Raw genomic sequence first — 25,671 nt, 5'->3', positions numbered from 1 at the left:
TCAAAGAAAACTGCGTGTTAATCAAATATAAAAATATGATATATTTCGATGGTGAAGAAATACACTCATAATAAGGCATGTGAGGACACATATGATGTGCATTCCCGTAGTATAATTTTTATCTTTTTACACTAATGTGTGGTTTGAAAATGGTTTGGTCAGAACATTTCATGGATGTTAAGAATACATGACAATCCGATTGGGTGACTGAAATAGACGAAAATTGTGTTAAATTTGTGATCCGTGTTCTACCAACTGCTTCCAGCGATACTTTCTAAACTGGTCCCAGAAATCGTTCAGGAGGACTTAGAAAGTCCATGTTTATGTCCATTGGTGAGCAAAAGTTACCTTATTCACACCCTAGAGGCTACAATTTTTTATGTCCCCCACCACTATAGTGGGGGACATATTGTTTTTGCCCTGTCTGTTGGTTTGTGTGTTTGTTTGCCTCTAACTTTAACATTTGCCATAACTTTTGCAATATTGAAGATAGCAACTTGATATTTGGCATGCATGTGTATATCATGGAGCTGCACATTTTGAGTGGTGAAAGGTCAAGGTCATCCTTCAAGGTCAAAGGTAAAATATGGCTTCAAAGCAGCGCAGTAGGGGACAAGTGTTTCTGACAAACACATCTCTTGTTTTATCCTTCTTCTATTGAAAACATCGACCCAATAAAGCATGGTCGAATAAACTAGTTGATGTCCAGCAGTACCTCGCGTGACCGCGTTCTAACGTAAGTACGTATTCCTACGCGCCGATTAACATGTTCTTATGTTTGACCTTTTACAAAATGTATCTGTGAAGTGCCTGAGAAATGTTTTGTCAAAACAAAATGATAGTAAAAGTAATAAATGTGTATTAAATTTAAGCAAACATATGACAATGGAGATATCAATTTTGCCATTAAAGTTACTTACTTATTACCTTTAATATACAGCAATTCTTTACATAAATAGAACGGTTAAACTCCACTAATGCACACTTATTGTCCCCTACTGGTGAAACCGGAGGGGACTTATGGTTTGCGCTCTGTGTGTCAGTCAGTCAGTCTGTCTGTCTGTCACACTTTTCTTGATCCTTTGATAACTTTAAAAGTTCTTCATATTTTTTCATGAAACTTGAAACATGGATAGATGGAAATATGGAGATTATGCATGTCATTTTATTATGCCCCTGGTAGGGTGGCATATAGCAGTTGAACTGTCAGTCTGTCTGTCTGTCAGTCCGTGATTCCGTTCGATAACTTTAACATTGGCCATAACTTTTGCAATATTGAAGATAGCAACTTGATATTTGGCATGCATGTGTATCTCATGGAGCTGCACATTTTGAGTGGTAAAATTTCAAGGTCAAGATCATCTTTTAAGGTCTAGAGTCGAAAATACAAATCCAAGGGAAGTAATAAGCTTTAAATGGAGATAATTATCTGTACCTGCCAAATGATAACTTTTTTTTAAATAAATCAAAGTGGCGCAGTAGGGGGCATTGTGTTTCTGACAAACACATCGTGGTAAGAGGTCAATGTCATCCTTCAAGGTCTAAGGTCGAAAATATAAACCCAAGGGAAGTAATAAGCTTTAAAGGGAGATAATTATTCAATACTGAAGATATCAACTTGATATTTGGCATGCATGTGTATCTCATGGAGCTGCACATTTTGAGTGGTGAAAGGTAAAGGTCAAGGTCATCCTTCAAGGCCAAATGCCAAATATATGGCGTCTGTCCGTCCGTCCGAAAACTTTAACATTGGCCATCACTTTTTCAATATTGAAGATAGCAACTTAATATTTTGCATGCATGTGTATCTCATGGAGTTGCACATTTTGAAAGGTGAAAGGTGAAGGTCATCCTTCAAGGTCAAAGGTCAAATATATGGCATCTGTCCGTCCGTCTGAAAACTTTAACATTCGCCTTAACTTTTTTATGCCCCTGAAGGGTGGCATATAGTTTTTGAACGGTCCGTCAGTCCGTCTGTTTGTTCGTCAGTCAGTCTGTCCATCTGTCAGTCCGTCCGTCCGAAAACATTAACATTGCCCATAACTTTTGCAATATTGAAGATAGCAACTTGATATTTGGCATGCATGGGTATCTTGTGGAGCTGCACATTTTGAGTGGTGAAAGGTCAATGTCATTCTTCAAGGTCAAAGGTCAAGATCAAAGGTCAAATTTTGCAATATTTAAGATAGCAACTGGATATTTGGCATGCATGCGTATCTCATGGAGCTGCACATTTTGAGTGGTAAAAGGTCACGGTCATCCTTCAAGGTCAAATTTTGCAATATTGAAGATAGCAACTCGATATTTCGCATGCATGGGTATCTCATGGAGCTGCACATTTTGAGTGGTGAAAGGTCAAGGTCATCCTTCAAGGTCAGAGGTCTAATTTTGCAATATTGAAGATAGCAACTCCATATTTGGCATGATGCATATCTGATGGAGCTGCACATTTTGAGTGGTGAAAGGTCAAGGTCATCCTTCAAGGTCAAAGGTCAAATATATGGCTTCAAAGCGGCGCATTAGGGGACTTTGTGTTTCACGAACACAGCTCTTGTTTTGTTCCTACGTCCAAAATTCTGGTTGCAATGGCAACAAATATAATTTTAAAAAATCTGACAATGGTGGAGTTTTACTGGTAGGGGACCATATTGCTTGACAATAGTCTTGTTTTCGGTAGTTTGCAATTGATTGCCTTTCAGCATAAAACCTGAACAGACTGCGAGTTACTTGGATGCTGTTCTGGTTTTATCCTGTTTGTACATAGGCATTTTCATTTTGCTTCTGAGTGGGAAAGGGTTAAAGAACATTGACTTACTAAGACCTATATCAGTGACTAGCTTTTTAGCAGGATTACCCATACTGCGTAAAATGAACATGCAAGTTGAAATTTAGATGAAGAATTATGTGCTGCCAGTACATATCTCTGTAACTACTACATATTTGAACTTCACACATGTTAAGAGAATATTATGCAAATTCACAGAACGACATCTACAACTCTTAACTGCAAAAATGCAAAAATAATTATGTTTCTTTTCGGTACTTTGAAAAATCAGGTCAAGATTCGCATTGAACATGTCCTATTTTAACCCTTTGCATGCTGGGAAATTTGTCGTCTGCTAAAATGTTGTCTGCTGAATTTCTAAAATTAGCATTTTCTTCGATTTTTTTTCAAAGAATACTATCAGAATAGCAAACAGTTTGGATCCAGATGAGACGCCATGTTCTGTGGCGTCTCATCTGGATCCAAACTGTTTGCAAAGGCCTTCAAAATTCGGTTCCAGCGCTTAAAGGGTTAAGCATTTTCTGTGATACATTTTTGAGCGATGCAAGAGTCTTAGAATTTTTACTGTCGTTTACTTTTGCAGGTAGTCATAGTTAAATATGTCTTTGTGTTGATTAAATAAGGTAAATGACAGAAAACATACATAATACTATCACAGCAGAAGAGTTGTCAAGCGGGTTGTCTCTTGCCATCTCTTGTTCAACATTTTATTTTTTGCTCACATGAGCACAAGCTTTCGTGATCACCTTTTGTCCGTTGGCGTCATGCGGCGTAAATATTTGCTATGTTAACACTCTTGAGGGCACATTTATTGTCCGATCTTCATGAAACTTAGTCAGAAGATTTGTCTCAGTGATATCTTGGATGAGTTCAAAATGGTTACATTTGCTTGAAAAACATGGCTGCCAAGGTGCAGGGCATTTTTCCTAATATTGCTATATATGGTTATAATAAAATCTTGTTTACACTCTAGAGGCCACATTTATTTTCTGATCTTCATGAAACTTGGTCAGAAGATTCATCCCAATAATATCTTTGACGAATTCGAAAATGATGCCCGTTTGTTGAAAAACATGGCCGCCAGGGGGCGGGGCATTTTTCCTTACATGGCTATAGTTAAACCTTGTTAACACTCTAGAGGCCACATTTATTTTCTGATCTTCATGAAACTTGGTCAGAAGATTTGTCCCAATAATATCTTGTTATATCAGGTGAGCGACTTTGGGCCTTTCAGGCCCTCTTGTTAAATGGTTCAAGTAGGTTAAAAACATGGACCCCAGCGGGCGTGGCATTTTTCCTTATATGGCTATAGAAAAACCTTGTTAATACTTTAGAAGCCACATTTATTGTCTGAGCTTCATGAAACTTGGCCAGAAGGTTTTTTCCAATGATAGCTTTGACTAGTTTGAAAATGGTTTTGGTTGGTTGAAAAACATTGCAACCGGGGATTGGGGGTGGGGGGGTGTATTTTTCCTTATATGGAGATAGAAAAACCTTGTTAACACTTGAGATGCCACTTTTATTGTCAGATCTTCATGAAACTTGGTAAGAAGATTTGTCCCATTGATATATGTGACAAGTTTGAAAATGATTCCGATTGGTTAAAAATCATGGCTGCCAGGGGGCAGGGCATTTTTCCTTATATAGTTAAACCTTGTTGACACTCTAGAGGCCACAATCATTGTCCGATCTTCATGAAACTTGATCAAAACATTTGTTCTAATGATATCTTGGAGGAGTTTGAAAATGGTGCTGGTCATTGTCTTACGTCTTACATGTCTTATGTATGTTGTTTGGCTATGTACTTATGTATTTGCCAATAAAATTGACTTGACTTGACCTGCTGAAAAACATGGCCGCTTATAGGGGGCAGGGCATTTTTTCTTATATGGCTATTGTTAAACCTTTTTCACACTCTTGATGCCACATTTATTGTCTGATCTTCATGAAACTTGGTCAGAAATTGTCCTAACGATATCTTGGCGGAGTTCGAAAATGGTTCTGGTTGGTTGAAAATCATGGCTGCCAGGGGGCAGGGCATTTTTCCTTATATAGTTAAACCTTGTTGACACTCTAGAGGCCACATTTATTGTCCTATCTTCATGAAATTTGATCAGAACATTTGTTCTAATGATATCTTGGAGGAGTTCGAGAATGGTTCTGGTCTGTGTGTTACGTCTTACATGTCCTATGTATGTTGTTTGGCTATGTACTTATGTATTTGCCAATAAAATTGACTTGACTTGTCGAAAAACATGGCCGCTTATAGGGGCCAGGTCATTTTTTCTTATATGGCTATTGTTAAACCTTGTTCACACTCTAGATGCCACATTTATTGTCTGATCTTCATGAAACTTGGTCAGAACTTTGTCCTAAAGATATCTTGGTGGAGTTCGAAAATGGTTCTGGTTGGTTGAGAAACATAGCTGCCATGTGGCGGGTAATTTTCTCCTAATATATGGCTATGGTAAAAACTTGTTAACACTCTAAAAATCACATTTATTGTCCTTTCTGCATGAAACTTGGTCAGAACAATTGTTCTGATGATATCTTGGATGAGTTCGAAAATGGTTCCTATTTGTGGAAAAACATGGCTGCCAGGAGGTAGGGCATTTTTAGCTCCACTGGCCAGTGGTCAGTGGGGCTTATGTCATGGTCCAGTGTCCGTCGTGTGTGCGTTCGTGCGTTAACTTTTTCTTTAAACATCTTTTTCTCCTAAACTACTGGTCCAATTCTGATGAAATTTATCAGGAATGTTCCTGTGGTGAACCTCTTTCAAATTTGTTCAAATTATGCCCCTGGGGTCAAATTTGACCCTGCCCCAGGAGGTCAAAAAATTGAAAATTTGCTTATATAAGGCCTATTTTTTGCAAACTTTATAAATCTTCTTGTCCATAACCATTGGGCCTAGGGCTACCAAATTTGGTATGTAGTGACATCTTATAGTCCTCTACCAAGTTTGTTCATATTATGCCCATGGGGTCAAATTTGACCCTGCCCCGGGGGGTCAAAAAATTGAAAATTTGCTTATGTAAGGCCTATTTTGTGCAAACTTTAAAAATCTTCTTGTCCATAACCATTGGGCGTAGGGCTACCAAATTTGGTATGTAGCGACATCTTATAGTCCTCTACCAAGTTTGTTCAAATTATGCCCCTGGTGTCAAATTTGACCCTTCCCCGGGGGGTTAAAAAATTGAAAATTTGCTTATATAAGGCCTATTTTGTGCAAACTTTAAAAATCAACTTGTCCGTAACCATTGAGCCTAGGGCTACCAAATTTGCTATGTAGTTACATCTTATAGTCCTCTACCAAGTTTGTTCAAATTATGCCCCTGGGGTCAAATTTGACCCTGCCCCGGGGGTCAAAAAATTGAACATTTGCTTATGTAAGGCCTATTTTGTGAAAACTTGAAAAATCTACTTGTCCATAACCATTGGGCCAAGGTCTACCAAATTTGGTATGTAGTGACATCTTATAGTCCTCTTCCAAGTTCGTTCAAATTATGCCCCTGGGGTCAAATTTGACCCTGCCTCGGGGGGTCAAATAATTGAAAATTTGCTTATATAAGGCCTATTTTGTGAAAACTTTAAAAATCTTCTTGTCCATAACCGTATGGCATAGGTCTACCAAATTTGGTATGTAATGACATCTTATAGTCCTCTACCAATTTTGTTCAAATTAAGCCCCTGGGATCAAATTTGACCGTTCCCCAGGGGTCACAAAATTGAACATATGCTTATATTGGGCCAATTTTGTGTAAACTATAAAAATCTTCTTGTCCATAACCATTGGGCCTATTTCTACCAAATACGGTAGGTAGTAACATCTAATAGTTCTCTACTTAGTTTGTTCAAATTATGCCCCTGGGAACAAATTTGACCTTGCCCCAGGGGTCACAAAAATGAACATATGCTTAAATAAGGCCTATTTTGTGCAAACTTTAAAAATCTTAATGTTCTTAATTAAAGAGCCTAGGGCTACTAAATTTGGTATGTATTGATATCTGATAGTCCTCTACCAAATTTGTTCAAATTATTCCCCTGGGCTCAAATTTGACCCAGCCCCGGGGGTCACAAAACTGAACATATGACGTTTACCAGTGGAGATTACTGCGGCCCTTTGGCTGTGACCAACAACAACATCAACATCTTGTAAACATGAGATAAAACCCTGTCATTTAGTGCCATTTTAGGTCAGATGGTGACTGCTTACAAAGGCATTGAAGTAAGAACATGTGTTATGAATGTTTTTCTTATAAACTGAAAAAAGTAGGGTTTTATTTAAATATGTCTAAAGTGACCATGTATCAGGATGAAAATATTTTGGATGACATGTTAATTTCATGTCTTTTTTGTAGTGTTTAAACCAGTTTAATAATATATTATTGATTTTAAAAACACAGCTTCCATGAACATAATTATTTCAAGAAAAGTCAATATATGATACTGAACGGTAAACTCAAACTTTGTATCGAAGAGAAGGTGTTGAAATTAATGAAGTGCAATGTTCTTAACTATCGTATATGCTGCTTTTTAATAACTAATGATTAATTGTTCCATTTGTGAATCATGACTCATGAATTGTGGATATGATTGTCAATTGCTCAACAATCCATATATATTTCTGACCATTTTTTATAATTTTCTTAATATAAGTTATGAATTGATCTTAGAAGTCAAATGTATTACTTAATTTAATACATTTATAAATATAAAGAAATAATCTTTAGATTATCATAATATTTTCAGGCCTGTTGGTCTTAGGTATGTGTGGGTTGATGAGCAATTTCTCCTTTTATCACAATTATTTCTACCCTACCTGATTATTTCCTTCATATTCCATTTTAATTTCATTGACGTCTGCAACCTCTTTCAAATTGGGAAAGTCCAAAATGTGTTGTTTGGTAAAGGGTTAAGGCATTTTGATTCCTATGGGTCTTGTGAATCTGTTTCAAATCAAATGCGTAGATTTGATCTTCATCATCTAAAAATATGTGAAATAGAAAGAACGACAATATCTTTTGGAGAGATAAATGTACCTATGTTATAAGCAAAGGACCTGTGCAACTTTTCCCGGGCTTTTAAGTCTGTTTAGTTAACACGGTAGTAACTTTTTCCATATATAAAAATGCTCACCCTTCCAACTTTTAACGCCCAGTGGGACGAGGGATAGAAAGAGAAAGTCACATGCTTGAGTACATTTCAACCCATGCGCATTGCACGTTTTTTTCGCAAAGAAAAAACAGTGGAGCGATACAGGGCCATCATGGCCCTTTTGTTTCTTATTTGGCTTATGTAAAGCCTTGTTAGTAATCTGAAAGTTACATTTATAGTTCACTCTTCATGAAACTTAGTCAGAACATTTGTTCTAATGAGAACTTGGGCTTAACAGAACAGGTCAAGTGTTTTGTACCTCTTTTGTACCTTGCAGGCCCTTTCGTTCTATAATTCCTATAACATGGGGGATTCATCACTCTTGTAACAAGTTTTAGTTTTACATTTGAAGCCTGGTCATTCACAGAAGCATGAATCTGATATAATGTTAATGTGTCAGTCTCAGTGTTCATATACATCTGTGTGTTTTTGTTTGCTGCAGTGTGGATGGTGGAGTAAAGATTGTCTCTGTGAGGTTCAGTTCGCTACCGAGACCTGAACTCCTCAACTGCAGCAGTGAGTCCAACCCAGAACAGTAAGAGATGAGGCGCTTTCTTGGAAAACTGGGCTAAATGCATGTGCTTAAAAAGTGTCGCCCAAATCAGCTTGTGCAGTACAAAAAGGCTGATCAGCTGAAACTGGTTTTTTGCTTAGAAAAGTTTTCTTTTAAGCAAAAAATACCTGAAAGTGGAAATTGTTGTCTTGCACGACACTTTACGCACATGCATTAAGCCCGGTTTACCAAAAAGAGATTTTCATGTAGTGAATTAGTGATGTGATCTTACTTTTGTGCAACAGATAAACATCTCTTTCATAAAAACGACAAACACTCTTAAGATTCTATGATTCTTTTAAGACGAAGAACTAAAGCAAGGTATTGATAAAGGCGATTTGCAGTAACAGCAGTTTTGTGGTAATTAGTAGTCTGTTTTTTCCCTATCTACCTGTGTATACGGATAATATCCGCATATTCTTAACTTCCACCAATTAGCTGTTTTCGCTTTTCTACCTGTGTATGCCTGCACAGTCTGCACTGACACCCATATCCACTTTCCCGACCCCACAGGAGTGATGCTCTACGGGTGCTGGATGTGGCCTACTATGATGAAGGTCACATGACCTGCCTGCTGGTGGAGGACAACGCTGACCAGACCCCTGCCCTAGTCAAACTTGCACTTGGTCCCCTGGTGACCAGGCCGTGCACTCAAGTCACAGCCACCGTTGATGTGAACAACTGCACTGACATGTGGGTTGCAATTACTTTCAGATGTCTAAGGTTTAACTGGTATATTACTGCAGCCCCTGCAAATGTGCCATATTTATGTGGTGAAACATTACATTCAGTATTCAGGGGTGAAACTGGTTTATAAATATAGCCTCTGCAAAAGTCCCATTTCCATTACTAGACAAAGGAGGGGGAGGGGGGGTAAATGACTTTCATAAGCTCCATTTGACTGCTTACTTGTATTCAGAACATGTTATGATATTTTAACCCTTTGCATGCTGGGAAATTTGTCGTCTGCTAAAATGTCGTCTGCAGAATTTCTAAAATTAGCATTTTCTTCGATTTTTTTCAAAGAATACTATCAGAACAGCAAGCAGTTTGGATCCTGATGAGACGCCACGTTTTGTGGCGTCTCATCTGGATCCAAACTGTTTGCAAAGGCCTTTAAAATCCGGTTCCCGCACTGAAAGGGATACTCTTGACTGTTTATGTGATAGGCTATTATATTCAATGTTCATGGGTTTCATTGAATATTTCTGCAGCCTCTGCATAGTCCCATAGCCATTAATGGTTGAAGGGTGGAGAAATTTTTAATTTAATTTTTATTTTACAACTTTGCATACGATTAATGAGACTGGTAAGTTGCATTTGAAGATCTGACAGTATTATGTTGGTGGTCATTTTATTCAGTTTTGAGTGGTGTGAATGCTATATTATGGCAGCCTCTGACAGTCAAATTTCCACTACTGGCCAAAGGGTGAAGGGATTTTTAAATTACTACTTTGCATAAGCTCGGTTTTACGGATAAATTGTATTCAGGTTATTTAACGATGTACATGTAGCCTATATGTTTACAGTATATTGCCAGATGTATTTGTGTTTTGGTGTCAATGTCTAATTCCATGTCTTATACCTGAGTGATTCCATCTTTTTTTTCAGTTCAGTTGTTACCTAGCTTGATCATGTTCTTATTTTGTCGAGCGGTAGGTGTGAGTGACTAACAAAGCTCATGTTGTAGTTATTATCCCCCGCCATAGGCGGAGCGATATTGTTTTGGCGTTATCCGTCCATCCATCCGTCCGTCTTTCCGTCCTTCCGTCCGGCACTTTTGTGTCCTGAGCCATATCTTGGAAGTGCTTTGGGGGATTTCCTTCAAACTTGGTATGAGTATATATATGGATAAGAGGATGATGCCTGCCAAATTGCATTGTACACCATCGGATAATAACAGAGTTATGGCCCTTTGTATCTTGAAAAAATTCTTTTGTGTGTGTCCGGAGCCATATCTTGGAAGTGCTTTGACAGATTTTATTGAAACTTGTTATGATTATATATATGGATAAGAGGATGATGCGCATTGGCGTTGTTCATCCGTCCAGAAAACTTTTGTGTCCAGAAGTATAATACCGGGTGATATCAATTCAACGAATTTGCTTGTTGATTATACAATAAATCAAGTGATACTTACTACTTCAGTTTAATTGTGGACTTCAGAGACTCACTGACTCCATGTTTTATTTCAGTCCGGTGGTAAATGTATGTGACTCACTGACTCCATGTTTTATTTCAGTCCGGTGGTAAATGTATGTGACTCACTGGCTCCATGTTTTATTTCAGTCCGGTGGTAAATGTATGTGACTCACTGACTCCATGTTTTATTTCAGTCCGGTGGTAAATGTATGTGACTCACTGACTCCATGTTTTATTTCAGTCCGGTGGTAAATGTATGTGACTCACTGACTCCATGTTTTATTTCAGTCCGGTGGTAAATGTATGTGACTCACTGACTCCATGTTTTATTTCAGTCCGGTGGTAAATGTATGTGACTCACTGACTCCATGTTTTATTTCAGTCCGGTGGTAAATGAATGTGACTCACTGACTCCATGTTTTATTTCAGTCCGGTGGTAGATGTATGTGACTCACTGACTCCATGTTTTATTTCAGTCCGGTGGTAGATGTATGTGACTCACTGACTCCATGTTTTATTTCAGTCCGGTGGTAAATGTATGTAACTTACTGAATCTATGTTCTATTTCAGTCCGGTGGTAGATGTTTGTGACATGGAGGATGTTCAGTATCGCTGGCTGCCCAATATGAAGGCTCATTCTTTCGCTGTCAGTGGAACACGACACACTGCCACTGTGGTATGTACAGTGCTCAGATGTGGAAGTCTGGAAATTTTGAATAAATACGTGTTTGTTTATGTCTGTTAAAAGGTAGAATTAAGTAGTTTTATCTGGTGTTTTTGAAAATGCTTTTTTTGTTTCATTTTCTGCCCTATTTTGTTGTGTGTGATTGCCTGTTTCCATTTTAAGGAACAATAATTGTTTCTGCTTTTAAATACAATTCATTAAAATTCATGTACACTGCACATTTATCCATGGAGGAGCATTAGATATGGAAATATTTATATTAAATATTGTGTATCACATGTATCCGTTGTTATGGCCTTCTGTATATATATATATACACCTATGGTGTTTAAAGATAAAAAAACATGTGTAAAAAACATTCTTGAGTTAAATGTATATTCATGGACGTAAAAACTTAAAATATTTAAAATGGGAAATATTTTGCAAAATCATGCGCTACATTTAGCTCCCAGTAATATTCCATCTCATTTTCACTATTTTTCATCAGTCTGGCCCATCTAAATGGTTTCTAGAGAAAACTTACTGTTTAATGAAAACAGTAAATCATGTCAATGACAGAATGATTGTCAGTTAACCTTAAATAAATTAATACAATACAAAAATTTGTAACCATCAAATGAGCAGCAGTTGAAGAGGATTGTGTCGCGTTCTGAGAAAACTGGGCATAATGCCTGTGCGGAAAGTGTCCTCCCAGATAAGCCTGTGATGTCCGCACAGGCTAATCAGGGACAACACTTTCCGCTTTTATGACATTTTTCATTTAAATGAAGTCTCCTCTTAGCAAAAATCCAATTTAGTCAAAAAGTGTTTTCCCTGATTAGCCTGTGCAAACTGCACAGGCTAATCTGGGTTGACACTTTACGCACAAGCATTATGACCAGTTTTCTCAGAACACGACAGGTTTTTTTGGTAGACTTGGTAAACTCCAGCACAAGAGGGAAAATGAGAACAAGAGAAATCTACATTCCTAGTAAAAGAAATTTTAAACAGTTATAACAAGAACAGAAGTCTAGATGAAGTGGTACCAGAAAATCAACACAATTTGGATCTATACAATTGCAAGCTATGTTCATTTGTACACTCAAAAACTCATTAATGCAAAAACGAAATGTACACCATTGGAAAATGCCCCACTGTTTAGTTCACATGACACATAGACACAATTTTAAGGTTACAACAAATGTTGTTCAAACGAATGTATTGGCCAAAGATTGAGAAAATAACATTTAAATTATATATAGCCAATTTAAGCAGGTACAACTGTTTTCCTTTTGACTTAAATCCACTACTTGACTCTTGTTTTGTCCAACACAGCTGTTCTCATCTCGAAGAAGAGTCCGAATCTTCCTAATGGACGCAGATCAAGACGATGATGATGACGAAGATGATGTAGATGGTGACATCACAGCGGACCAATCAACTATCAACCAATCAGCTTGCAGCTCTAAAAATAGCACCCAATCAGAGATGCAGATGCTGGTAGATGGAAGTGATCTGGGAGTTGAAGGTGAGGACAAGGAAAACAGCAGTAGACGGGCCAGTAACGGGGAGCAGGCAACATAGAGGCAGTTACCATGGCAACCAAACTAGGTCACTTGACATTGTTATACGACTGCTCTATTTAGGTCTATCGGAACCAGACTAGGTCACCTGGGAGTGTTATATAACCAGTCCATTTGGGACGACAGGAATCAGACTATCCTAAAAAAATAGTGATTTATGATTTGTTTATAATTATACAAATGTAGCAATCAGATTGTCAGAATTATATTGTGATCAGTTTCATAACAGCTGTTTCATCCAACCACATTGTATGGCCATTTAAGACAGGATGTCTGTTTGGTCCATGTTATAGCTGCTATTCTGTTATACCGGTATTTTCAATGGCATAGGTATCTTTTTATGCCCCCGGATCAAATGATCGGGGGTATATTGTTTTTGGCCTGTCTGTCTGTCATTCTGTCACTCTGTCATTCTATCCCAAAACTTTAATTTGGTTAAAGTTTTGCTATAACTTTTGCAATATTGATGATAGCAACTTGATGTTTGGCATGCATGTGTATTTCATGGAGGTGCACATTTTGAGTGGTGAAAGGTCAAGGTTATTTAAGGTCAAAGGTCAAATATATGGCTTCAAAGTGGCGCAATAGGGGGCATTGTGCTTTTGACCAACACATCTCTTTTTTTTTCTTAATCCAGTAAAAAATTGCCAACAATTGGTTGGTTTTAAGATTTTTGGATATTGAGCTGTTAATTATTGAACCAAATAGTTTGATGTTGTAATATCCATGTAAGTGGTATCTTTCATTTTTAGTAGTTTGTGTCAGTTTTATCAATAATTATTCAAATTTTATAAATCAAGCAATAGTGATTTTTTACAAATTAAGTTTTAATTGGTGCTAAAATCCCAAATTCACAAGTAAACTAGTAATTCATATAGTTTAAACCTATTTATTTTAGCTCAATTGCATAGAAAGCCAAGGCTTATTTGAAACGCTCTCGAGTCCGATTCCTGGGACTAGAACCAGTACTTGGTGTCTTTGGGGGATATCTAAAGAACGCTCCCTCAGTGGGGATCGAACCCGTGACCTCCCGGTCGCTAGGCGGACATCATATTGATTACACCACGGCGACCTTAAATATAGCCAAAGATGTTGAAAAAAGCCATACAGGATGAACAGCGTTATTAGAAGTGTACTAATGTATTAATGTTGTGATCATTGTGTCTGACAGTGACACAATTGTTTAAGGTACAGAAAATTGTTTACGGTACATGTATGCTTTGGACATTTTATACTGTTTTTCATTGATTGCTGATTTTGTTGCCAAGAGTTATGTGGGATCCTACATAAGGGACACAAACTTAGGATGAATTGAAGAAGAGACATGCTTTATAGTAAAAATAGCATGTAAACTAATCATTTAAAAGAAGACATGCTGTATAGGGTACTGATTCTTTTCAATAACATTTTGTTTGGCGCATGTTAAGTTGCACAATTTAGATTTTATTGATACAAGAGAAATTGTGTTGAACAAATCAGGTTGTCCTTATGATTATTTATATGCATAATAAATTACGTTGGATTGTAACATATTATGGTTAATAAACTGTATGTTGGCATAAAGGAAAGTACAAGATGTGTCATATTTTTAGTTCACCTGAGCACAACATTCTCATGGTGTCTCTGTGATTTTCTGTTCGCATATGTCGGCAGTCTTCGATTGTCCACATATTCATTGGGGAAAAATTTAGAGGCTGCATTTATTTCCCAAATTTCATGTAACTTTGTCAGAACATTTGTCCCAAATATGTATTAGCAGAGTTCAAAACTGGGTCAAGTACCATACAAAAATAGGCCCTTAAGTCAACTTTAAAATAAAGCACTTTAGAGGCCACAGTTTTGTCTCTTCTTATATTAACCTTGCTCAAAATTTTCATCCCATTTATTGGCCGAGTCGATTCAAAATCATGGCTGTCAAGGGACATGGCAGTTTTACCAATATGGCTATAGTGAAACAATTTGAATTCTTGAGATGTCACATTTTTCCGAATTTATCTACTTGTTGTGAACGTTTGTTCCACATTTATGTAGATGGTGAGTTTGAAAAAGGGCCATTAGGAGTGAAAATACAGGGCGCATGGTCAAATTAAGGAAAAAGCTAGTGAACACAAAAGTTCTGATAAAATTGGCAATTCTAAATTTACTTTGGTCTTATAAAGGTTCTATGGGTCAAGTGGAATCACCAACACTGTTTCTAGGTCAAATTAAAGAAAATGCTTGTTAACATTAAGGCCTTATTTTACCCAATTTTCTTGAATCTTGGTCATAACTTTTGTCTCAAATATATTACAGTCGAGTAAGAAACATGGACATGTGGATTAAAACTACGGTAGGTAAAATTATGATTACGTTTGTAAACAATATTGAGACTACAGTCATTTATTGCCATATCTAACTAAAACTTGCTCAGAACACGTTTAATTATTATACCTCTTCCGAGTTTTAAAATGGGTCTAGTGGGGTCATACAACAGGCACTTGGGTACATTTAAAGTAACTTCTTGTTAGCACTCTAGATGCACATTTATTGCTAAATCTGCATGAAATTATGTCAGATCAGTGTCTTGACAGAGTTCATAACTGGGTCATGCTGTGTCAAAAGCTAAGTCATAAGGACCAATGCAATAAAATGCTTGTAAACACACTTAATGCTATGTTTATTGCCCAAATCCTCTGAATGTGTTCTTAATTTTTGTTTTAATTATATCTCAACTGAATGATATGTGATTCTAGTCCATTTAAAAACATGTCTTCAGTTTTCCTTTGGTGGCTGTATGAAAATGATTTAATTTCATCTTTTTTGATGCATCAAAACCACCTATTTCAGAGACCTAACATAAAAAAGAACTGACAAACGTATCAAAGGACTGATGATTGCGACTGATAATAATCCTTACATTTAGACATTACAGACAAGATCAAGTCATGACTGGTATTCGGCCAGTGTACTTTAGTGACCATAGTGTTATTTGGGTTGGAGTTCCATTTTAAAGAAAGAGTGAGTGTATACTATTATTGTCATTAATTATTATCCCTAGCCATAGGTGGAGGGATATTGTTTTGGCGTTGTCCGTCCGTCTTTCCGTCCATCCGGCACTTTTGTGTCCGGAGCCATATCTTGGAAGTGCTTTGGCGGATTTCATTGAAACTTGGTATGAGTATATATATGGATAAGAGGATGATGCACGCCAAATGGCATTGTACACCATCTGTTAATAACCGAGTTATGGCCCTTAGTATCTTGAAAAAATGCTTTTTAATATGAGCTTAGAGCTTTATTTCCATTAACATATGAGCCAGAGCCATGAAACTTGCCATAGTTGTTCTCAATCATCTGTGGTTGCTTCACATTCAAACCCATAATCCAAGGGGCTAAGGTCAAGGTCACACATTGAGGTCAAAGGTCACAAATTTGATGAATTATTGATTACTAAGTCATTTCTTTATTATCCATCAAGGGATTCTGTAATAACTGTCCACAATTGTTCTCCATTATCTAGCTAAGTGTCAAATATAAGATCGAGGTTGCTAGGGCCATGGTCAAAGTCATACACAAAGGTCAGAATCACACATTTTGTATAAATATGCCTTATTTGATAAGAATTCTACCATATTAAAATGGATTCTCAAAATGTCCTGATGTAATTGTTCTCAATTATCAGGCAGTGCAAGACCTATGTGTTTTTGACCAAAGTCAAGGTCACACATTTGTAGAAATATTTATTATTTAGCCATTTTTATACTATGCATTAGTAGGTTCTGTAATAACCTTCCATAATTCTTCTAAATCCTCTTCCTTGCTCTGTGTTAAATGTAAGATTCATGTCAAGGGATAAGGTCAAGGTTCATGTCCAGGGTTAAGGTCAACATCACATAATATACTTCATGTAAGGTCATACGATTCACATCAAGAGTCAAGGTAACACAAATGCTTTATGTAAGGTCGTACGCTAAACCCCTAAACTGACCAGCATTTTTTCCAGAATTATGTATACATATTTGTACTCAGAAATTACAGGTTAGAGATTTTGTGCTCAAACAAGGGAGAGCATATAGTCGCAGACTTGTCTGTCCCTCCTCTCATAATTTTATCTGGAGGAGGATATTATTGTGGCCTTGTCCATCGGTCCTTTTATCTGGATGAGATTGTTTTGTGGAGGTATGATGGTAATACATGTTGGCTACAGCTCCTTTTAGCTCCAGCCAAAATTTATTTGGCGGGGATATCAATTCAACGAATTAGCATGTTATTAATATCTGTTTACTTTATTATGAACACAAGGGGAGCATCCATCGTTTTCAACGATACTTTTTGTTTTAAATCATATTGAAGCCCAAGAGTGTCAGTGAGGTATCTTCTATTACCCTTTGTCGTACGCTGACATCATAACTGAAGTATTCAGAATATCTTGTGCATGACTTAACTAAAGTTTTAACATACGCATATTCTTTATTCTTCTTAATAATTTACCCTGTATGCAGGATGTGTAGAATTCTTACCATAATTCGCTACAATATATACTCAAAACATTAAAGCATATCAACATAATCATCATACTTTGCTTGCATTAATTAAGTCCTGCACAAGAACTGAAAGACTAGCATCAACAGTTGATCATCCTTTTCATAAGTGTATCTGAATTTTAGAGAAAGAAAAACACAAACATTCGTTAAATTTATTTTAAATACTTGTCAAGAGAAAAGAAAATGTAATCACTAAAAACATAAAAACCATTAACAGAGCCATTTTTAGCTCATCTATTTTTTGAAAAAAAATTATGAGCTATTGTCATCACCTTGGTGTCGGCGTCTGCGTCCGGTTAAGTTTTGCGTTTAGGTCCATTTTTCTCAGAAAGTATCAATGCTATTGCATTCAAACTTGGTACACTTACTTACTATCATGAGAGGACTGGGCAGGCAAAGTTAGATAACTCTGGCATGCAATTTGACAGAATTATGTGCCCTTTTTATACTTAGAAAATTGAAAATTTTGGTTAAGTTTTGCGTTTAGGTCCACTTTTCCAGAAAGTATCAATGCTATTGCATTCGAACTTGGTACACTTACTTACTATCATGAGGGGTCTGGGCAGGCAAAGTTAGATAACTCTGGCGTGCATTTTTACAGAATTATGTGCCCTTTTTATACTTAGAAAATTGAAAATTTTGGTTAAGTTTTGTGTTTACAGTTTAGGTCCATTTTATTCCGTAAGTATCAAAGCATACTTACATACTTATTTGTTTCAAAAGATCATGATACCTTTAGAAAACTCTCACAAATGAGCGGGCTTTCCACTTTATCCCATTAAAAATGGTGAAATGTTTCAAAAGAAATCATTAAAAAATGTTAACTGTGTCGTGCTTTATTCTCCCAACACAGATCTTAAAAAGTCACGTGGTATAGGCACCGTGTAGAACTTTTCTCGTTCGATTTGCGCGCTCGATCTGCGCAGTGAAATACCATATCCGGTTACTTCGTCTATTTCCGAGAATGATCGTGAATATTTGTGTTTTTTTCTTTTTCTTTTTTTTATGGAATGTCATGTTTGCGCAACATAAAATGTCTCAGAAAAATTCTTCTTACTGTCTCCGTAAACACATCTTTTCGGCCTAGACCGTCAAGTGAGGAACTTATTCTCGCATGAATATGTAAACAATAAAAACTGTCGCAGCCAATGCTTAGCAATTTTGCTTCAATAATATTTTTTTTGCATGTTTTATGACACTGTTATGTTATAGTGATGTTCTTTATTTACAAGTCGAGTCATTGAGATCTGCGAAGAGCTACTTTTATTGCGCACGAATTTAGTGGTAATTTGGATTTTTGGGAATTTGTTTTTTGGCAGCCAGCCAATTCTGACTGTTTTAGAAATTTGCATCATTACTATGGCCTTGGGGCTTTGCCCCAGGCCAAAAACGACTAAACGTATCACAAACAATTTAAAATATAAATACTAAGAATATTTTTTAATTTACAATGAAACTGCCTGCCACTTTATTAAGCATTTTAAGCATGTAGCTACATTTTAAACCTTATCTACCATTTTTTGTTGATCTAGTTCCGGAAAAATACAATTTAATCGTTAAAATCCTTATTTCAACAAAATTGTTCAGCTTCAGCATTATTACTATAATTATAGACAAACTAAGTTGTTTACGCCCGACAGACCGTACCCATCACCCACCACAATTTATTATCATTGTCTTTAATCATGAACATCTCAAGATAAAGAAAATAATACTTAAACTATGATTTATAGAACACTATACAATAATTGCACAATTTGTTTTTTTTTCCAGTGAGAACACAGATTAACGAAGTTAGCTTTGTATACATTTGTTTTGATTTGTCAATTTAAATCAGAATGCCTCAATATTGGCTATTGGCCCAAGATTCTTACGTTAGAAATCACAATGTCTTAATAAAACCTTTATCAGCATATGTCAACGAAAACATTTTATAAGCAGTTTGTATAAATATATTGCAAATGTCTTCCAAAGCTGAAATTAGTCAATCATAAGACACATGTGAACTATGTGTTGTCGTAATAGCTTATGTACATAAGACGTTTGTTGTACAAGTACGCAAAACCATATTATATCGTGTTTTCCACTCATGCGTCGACTACAGACCCTCAGTTAATCTCAATGTTTTTGATTATACAGTTTACATGTCAATGCCAAATTCAGGCATATTTTAAATAATGATTAACAAACCATGTATTAAACAATCACACTGGGCTTTAACCTTGAACAAGGCCCAACTTTATTATATGAAAGCCATTCCACTGACTGACAATTAAACAGTTACTTAAACTGTCTTTGAACACCGACACAGGCCGTAAAAAGGAGACCCCTTTTCTACCAGTTACCAGAGTAGCAAGCTTCTTCGTTCCCGAACTGTCCACTTGTATAATGTTATTGGATGTGTGTCCACAGACTAATACCTGTCCTATAGGCGTCACGTGAACGCCCCCTGGGGATTGAAGTTCTGGGTCTTCAAAGGTAGATAGTACAGTCCCATCTACGGCAAGGGTTAGGAGTTTGTGGTGAGAGTTATTGGTAACATAAATCTTGTCGCCAGATGAGTTGACCGCACAATCTGTTACTAAAAATGTTATCAACGACTTTTGAGTTACAACATCATATACACATAGATATATTAAAATTTAAATGCATAAAACATAATAGTATATGCCATCCTGTTGATAGTGCGCGCTTTGTGTTTATGTTTGTTTGGCATTCATAGTCAAAACGTTTATTTATCAATAAATACTTTTCATGGACCCGACAAAGTTCTAGCAGCCCTAAATTTTCTTATTATTTCTTAATTCAAAATAAGTGGTTCCACTACAAAACTTGGTTGTTGTTTAGCTTTCTGAAATCTAACAGTATAGTCATGCATTATACAAGTTTTTGTGGTTAAATATATACATGTCTAAACTATTAAATACTGCTTTGTATGTATATTACCTGTCATTCGACCAGTGTAGTCTTCATACAGTTTCTTGACAAGCCTCCCTGTCAGCTTGTAGTGGTACAAGGCAGTACCGGATGTGACATAAAGGCTATACTTATGACAGGCAATATCAACACACTGATGTACAAACGAAAGCTTCATGCCTTTCACCAGCCGCTGTATGTCCACAGATATAAACTGCACACCCCATTTCATAGTGACTGCCACTTCACAAGTTGAAATCTGACATATGGTGTTTGGTTTAGAAGTCAATTCACAAATGCACATAACATTGAAGTCTCTGTCTAACAGAAAGACCTTTCCTGAATAAAGTTCTGAAATAAGGATTTCGCCATTCGGAAGGCCACATGAACCCATGATATCCAAATTTTGTCGACCGTCAAGAATCAATTTTATGCCCTGTGAATATGAGACAGATATTGTTTGATCAGGGTTTTGTGCTTCTGGCTGAAGTAATATAGCCTTTCCGAGACTTGACAGTTTCAGGTATGTTTCAATGTCTGTATTAGCTTTAAATGATATTGATTTTCCTGCCTTCAGAGACTGGTCCGTATCCTGCAAAAAGGTTTCCGATTGCTTCAATTTCTCCTGACTTTTAATCCTGGCGATGAAGCGCAGCTCCTTATTCTTGTCTTCAACGTCTTGCATAATATCACGAACCTTTTTTAACTCCCCAATAAATTTGGAGCAGTTGTCGATATCAACTGTGATGGGTTTGTTAAGGCTAGTTATGATATTTCCCATTTCTTCAATTGCGTTTTGCTCCAACTTGTCTAAAGCAGCACCGACTTTATGACGAAGTTCAGCTATTTCTTTTAATCTGTCTTGGTGTGAAGCCTTTATAGACTGCATGCTTTTATTGCTCCTTTCTTGCCTCTTCATCAATATTTTAACAATTATGCTAATTTCTGATAGAATATCCCGGGTATTGTCTGATGACTGTAGTTTGACCCTGTCCGATATCAGCGAAACGTTAGGGCACTGTCTGAAATAGTGATATGTGTTTATACTTTAAGTCTTAGGTAAAATTGAGTAAACGTCATTAAACAATAGTTAATTTTATCAAGGACTAGCACAACTGCTTCATTCATTCTAAGCTCATACTAACATTATCTATGATTAATCTCATGGCTTTAAAGGACTATAATAAATGTTCAAATATGTATTTTTAACGAAAAGTTGAACAATTCGTTGGAGGAGATTAGCTAGAATTATCATGAGCCTTAACGTTATTGATAACCTGTCAATTTAGAAACTTGTTTTGTAATTTGAACTTTTCTGTGATTTGAGAAAAACAACAACATTAATTTATCATTCTGATATAACAAGCTCCTGGTTGACGGACTTTTAACCCACCTGTGACTTAGAGATACACATGTATTGCAGCACACTTGAGTATGGTCCTCACAGAATAGCTTTATTTTCTTGTTGGGGTGTACGTCACATTTCTCAAGAAGGTCTAGAGTGACGCTGGGTACAGGCCACACAGCAATTTCTTCCTTTCCATTCACTCTATGTGTTTTAAACAGCTGTTGATGTGGCTTAACGCATTCTCCACAATAAAACTTCCCACAGTGTTTGCAATAAAACTCTGCCTCAATATTATTTGCAGCCTCTTCGCATGGTGAGCAACGATATTCATTAATAACTGCATCTGATCCTTTACTTATACATGAAAAATCATTGGAAGCCATTGTTAAAACGTACAGGTGATATATTCATTGAAGCTAACTAACCCGGTACTCAATACAACTGTAATGAAGACATATGATCCAAATGTCCTGATAGGTGAGCCAGATAACAAGTTTATCAAGTTTAATTGAAATCAAATGATACATGTCCCGTCAAGTGATACACGTCTGTTCGATAATGATTTGATGTTGTATATTCGTCTATATCTTTAAGTAGGGTTGCTATCTCGAGGTTTTAAAAGATATGGTAGTTGTCCTTGTTTTGTTTGGGGAGATTATGGGACACTCCAATTCCATGATAGACAACAATGAATCTTTGCGTGATGGTGCTCTGCGTTTAGAATCCCCCCCCCCCCCCATCGCTGCAAGAGCGTCGAACTCTATGGCTTGGAGGGGTATCACCCATGCAACTGGATATTTACCCGTCCCGCTGCGAGGAGCCAGATTACGGAGGCCGACCTCACAACGGTTTCAGGCGCCAGGTCTAGGCGGAACCTCTGCGGCAGTCTTAAGGACCTGCAACGCGTATCCCGCTGAGCGATCGACAAGCAGAAGAAGAATCTGAGTGAAGATAGATAGTAGTTATATCCATTGTGTAATGAACAAAGCTAATTATATTTCTACCATATATTGGTGTGTGAATAATTCCAGTATTGGGTTATTCGGTGAACAAATCGCGTGAAAATAAAAAGTTCTTTTGTTTAATGATACTTCATTAAAGCTAGCATTTATATGATATAAATTATGTATTATCAACTAATCAACATACAGATCTTAAAATAGCACCTTATCAGAGATACAGATGCTGGTAGATGGCAGTAACCTAGGAGTTGAAGGCGAGGACAAGGAAAACAGCAGCAGACGGACCAGCAATGGGGAGCAGACTTTGTAGAGGCAGTTGCATTGGGAACAATATAGGTCACTAGCATTAGTTATATAACTGGGCAATCTAGGTCGATATGAAGAAGACTAGGCCAAGCAATATTTCTTTCTAAATGAAAAAAAGTGATTCTAAAATTCCAAATCTCATGGGTTTAGCTTATATATTTAAAATGTTGAAAAGAGTCATGTAAGTTGAACAGCTTTGTAAGAGATCAGTGACCTTTTGTTTTGGTCATTATGTCTGACTTATAGGGGTATTCCACTACGACCCGATTCCCCACGATTTGTCCCGATTTCCAATATTTTGAGGTCGGGGACATTCGTAACTCAATCGGCGAAGGTCCTAACTCATTCGTAGCTAGTCGCGGGCGAGTCTTGAGCTCCCAAAAAATCGCGGCCAGTTTTTAAACGTGTTTAAAATTTGACCAAGACCTCCAAGACTGAATTTAATCGCAGTTAACTCGTAACAGTGTCGCAGTGCGTTCTTGGGCGTCGTAATGGAATCTTAGGTAACTCGTGACTCAATCGTGGAATCGGTGATCACGTGATCTGTCTACGAATCATTTACGACTTTGTCAAGACTCTCAAGAGTTCACCCCGATTGAGTTGCGAGCCCGCTAAGATTCTCGCGATTTAGTTACGAAACAGTTACGATTTTGTAAAGAATGATAAAGAAATCATATTTTTCCATCATGTTTTGTTGTCGAATAACCCACATTAAGGAGTATAGATGCGTAGGAATTAAATCACGAATGCTTTGATAACACGAATCTATACTCCTTACTGTGGGTTATTCGACAACAAGCCATCATAGAAAAATATTTTATCCCACTTATACAACGAATTCGGTTGATAAAAGACCATTTATTAAATTTCATCTATAATCAACGGCAAGGCTATAATCATTGGCACGAAATGACGTCATCAACTGCCGAACCGGCACTACTTTTTCCCACGCACCTCGTCACCTGTATTTGCCAAGTGCATCAATAATAAAAACAATCTCAAACGCTTGTCAATCTTAATGACCAAAAACAAAGAAAAGTAGCAAAAAAACGTGTTTTTGTCATTTATTTTTATTAAAACCTCTAGTATTAGGTAAATTTAACACTTTGCAAATAGGTTCTGTTGTTGTTGCTCCCCTTTGAAGAAGTCAGTTCGAGTTGCTCCCCTTTGACCGTAGAAAACAATCGTCTGGACCAAGAAATCCTGTGTTAATTTACAAGCTGTACTCGGATATGCGTCCATCTGATTTTTCTTCAAAGCATCTTTTCAACCTGTCAATACGCACAAATGACACTGCATCCCAGTGGTTCTTGCGTCAACAATTGGGTGTCAACAAGCTAGGTCAGATGCTGAAGGCCATGGCAAAAGACGCCAGCTTTCTCAAGCACAAGAGAATAACGAACCACTCAGTTCGCAAATTCCTGGTCCAAAAACTTCGAAATGCAAACATTCCACCCACTGAAACCACGGCCATAACAGGGCACAAAAATGTCCAGTCCATAACCAATTATTCCAACATATCTGTTGAACAGCAGCAAAAGTGTTCATTCTTGCTCAGTCCAGTAAATGTAACAATCCAACAGATTCCTCTTGTTCACCTTCATGCACCGAAACTATGGCCGAAATGCAGCCTAGACAACCACTGTCTACCGTCGAACAAGTTGATCTTGATGTTTGCCCCACCCAGTCACTTCACCAGCAAATGTCTTTCTCTTGTTCGAACAACTTTGCCTCACAATTCTTAGGTGCCACTTTCAACATTCAAAATGTATATAATGAGCTTAAATCCAAGTAATCTTTGTTATTTCGTCACGAAATAACCACATATTATATCAAAGAAGCAAATATTGTGCACCTCGTGATCGACTTGATAGTTTGATATCGAAAGTGAATTGTGTGTGGTGTTAGGCTACGTTGTAAACAAATGTAGTTCCTTGTATATAACAACTTAATGTCATATTGATATCATAAAACTTTAAGATTTGCAATTCAATATGATTAAAATTGTAATTAATAACGCTCGACACTTTGTTACAGAACGATATTCTGATTTAAAAAAAAGATTATTTGATAAGCGGTTATTTTTGGAACGCGGAGTAATAAACTGACCTTGGTTAAACTACAGTCATTATCAAAGTACGACAAACACTCATGAAAACTTATTTTGTTTAAATAAAAAAAGTTTACTGAATAAAAAGTGGGATAAATAGAATAATAGGTCAGTGTTGATTATAGATCAGGTTTATCATGCTCGGCACGAAAACGAAAAAGCACTCGCCAAGGCTCGTGCTTTTTGTTTTCTAAGCCTCGCATGATAAACCTGATCTATAATCAACACTTACCTATTATTCTCTATTTATCCCACTTTTACAGCGATTTCGGTTGATTAAAGCCCCATTGATTAAATATCATCTATAATCAACGGCAGGAAATGACGTCAATATTTCGACGAAATGACGTCATAAATCCAGCGAAATTATCCAGTCAAATTCATTTTGTTTAAATAAAAATGTTTACAAAATAAAAAGTGGGATAAATAGAATAATAGATTAGTGTTGATTATAGATCAGGTTTATCATGCTCGGCACGAAAACGAAAAAGCACTCGCAAAGGCTCGTACTTTTTGTTTTCTAAGCCTCGCATGATAAACCTGATCTATAATCAACACTTACCTATTGTTCTCTATATTTCTATTCTAACACGATTCTGATTGATTTGCTTCAAGCTTTTGGACG

The 25,671-nt window shown here is 36.9% G+C and overlaps 2 protein-coding genes across 2 annotated transcripts in view; one reads left to right on the top strand and one right to left on the bottom strand.

Annotated features, from left to right (window-relative positions):
• Positions 1-14,455, top strand: part of LOC127843187 (anaphase-promoting complex subunit 4-like) — an 84,577-nt gene extending 70,122 nt beyond the window's left edge. The window contains exons 24-27 of the mRNA XM_052373048.1: positions 8,382-8,474; positions 9,006-9,185; positions 11,205-11,310; positions 12,634-14,455. Coding sequence (XP_052229008.1) covers positions 8,382-8,474; positions 9,006-9,185; positions 11,205-11,310; positions 12,634-12,882 — 628 coding nt within the window. The 3' untranslated portion in view covers positions 12,883-14,455. The remainder of the gene's footprint in view (positions 1-8,381; positions 8,475-9,005; positions 9,186-11,204; positions 11,311-12,633) is intronic.
• A 4,661-nt stretch (positions 14,456-19,116) lies between these two features.
• LOC127843189 (uncharacterized) lies at positions 19,117-22,945 on the bottom strand. The gene is made up of 3 exons (XM_052373053.1): positions 21,714-22,945; positions 20,351-21,342; positions 19,117-19,985 (listed from the first exon to the last, which is right to left on the bottom strand). Exons 1-3 carry the CDS (start codon positions 22,049-22,051, stop codon positions 19,621-19,623), a joined length of 1,695 nt encoding a protein of 564 aa, XP_052229013.1. The 5' UTR covers positions 22,052-22,945; the 3' UTR covers positions 19,117-19,620.
• Between the last annotated feature and the right edge of the window lie 2,726 nt (positions 22,946-25,671).

This window comes from Dreissena polymorpha, chromosome 8 (genome assembly GCF_020536995.1).
Source record: "Dreissena polymorpha isolate Duluth1 chromosome 8, UMN_Dpol_1.0, whole genome shotgun sequence".
NCBI lineage: Eukaryota > Metazoa > Mollusca > Bivalvia > Myida > Dreissenidae > Dreissena > Dreissena polymorpha.
This window is presented reverse-complemented; position numbering and strand designations above follow the sequence as displayed.

Coding starts and splice junctions, on each gene's coding strand:
- LOC127843189 (XM_052373053.1), bottom strand. CDS start 22,051: ATGGCTTCCAATGATTTTTCATGTATAAGTAAAGGATCAGATGCAGTT. Junction 21,343..21,713: donor TGTGTATCTCTAAGTCACAG/GTGGGTTAAAAG, acceptor TCACTATTTCAG/ACAGTGCCCTAACGTTTCGC. Junction 19,986..20,350: donor CTACACTGGTCGAATGACAG/GTAATATACATA, acceptor TAACATTTTTAG/TAACAGATTGTGCGGTCAAC.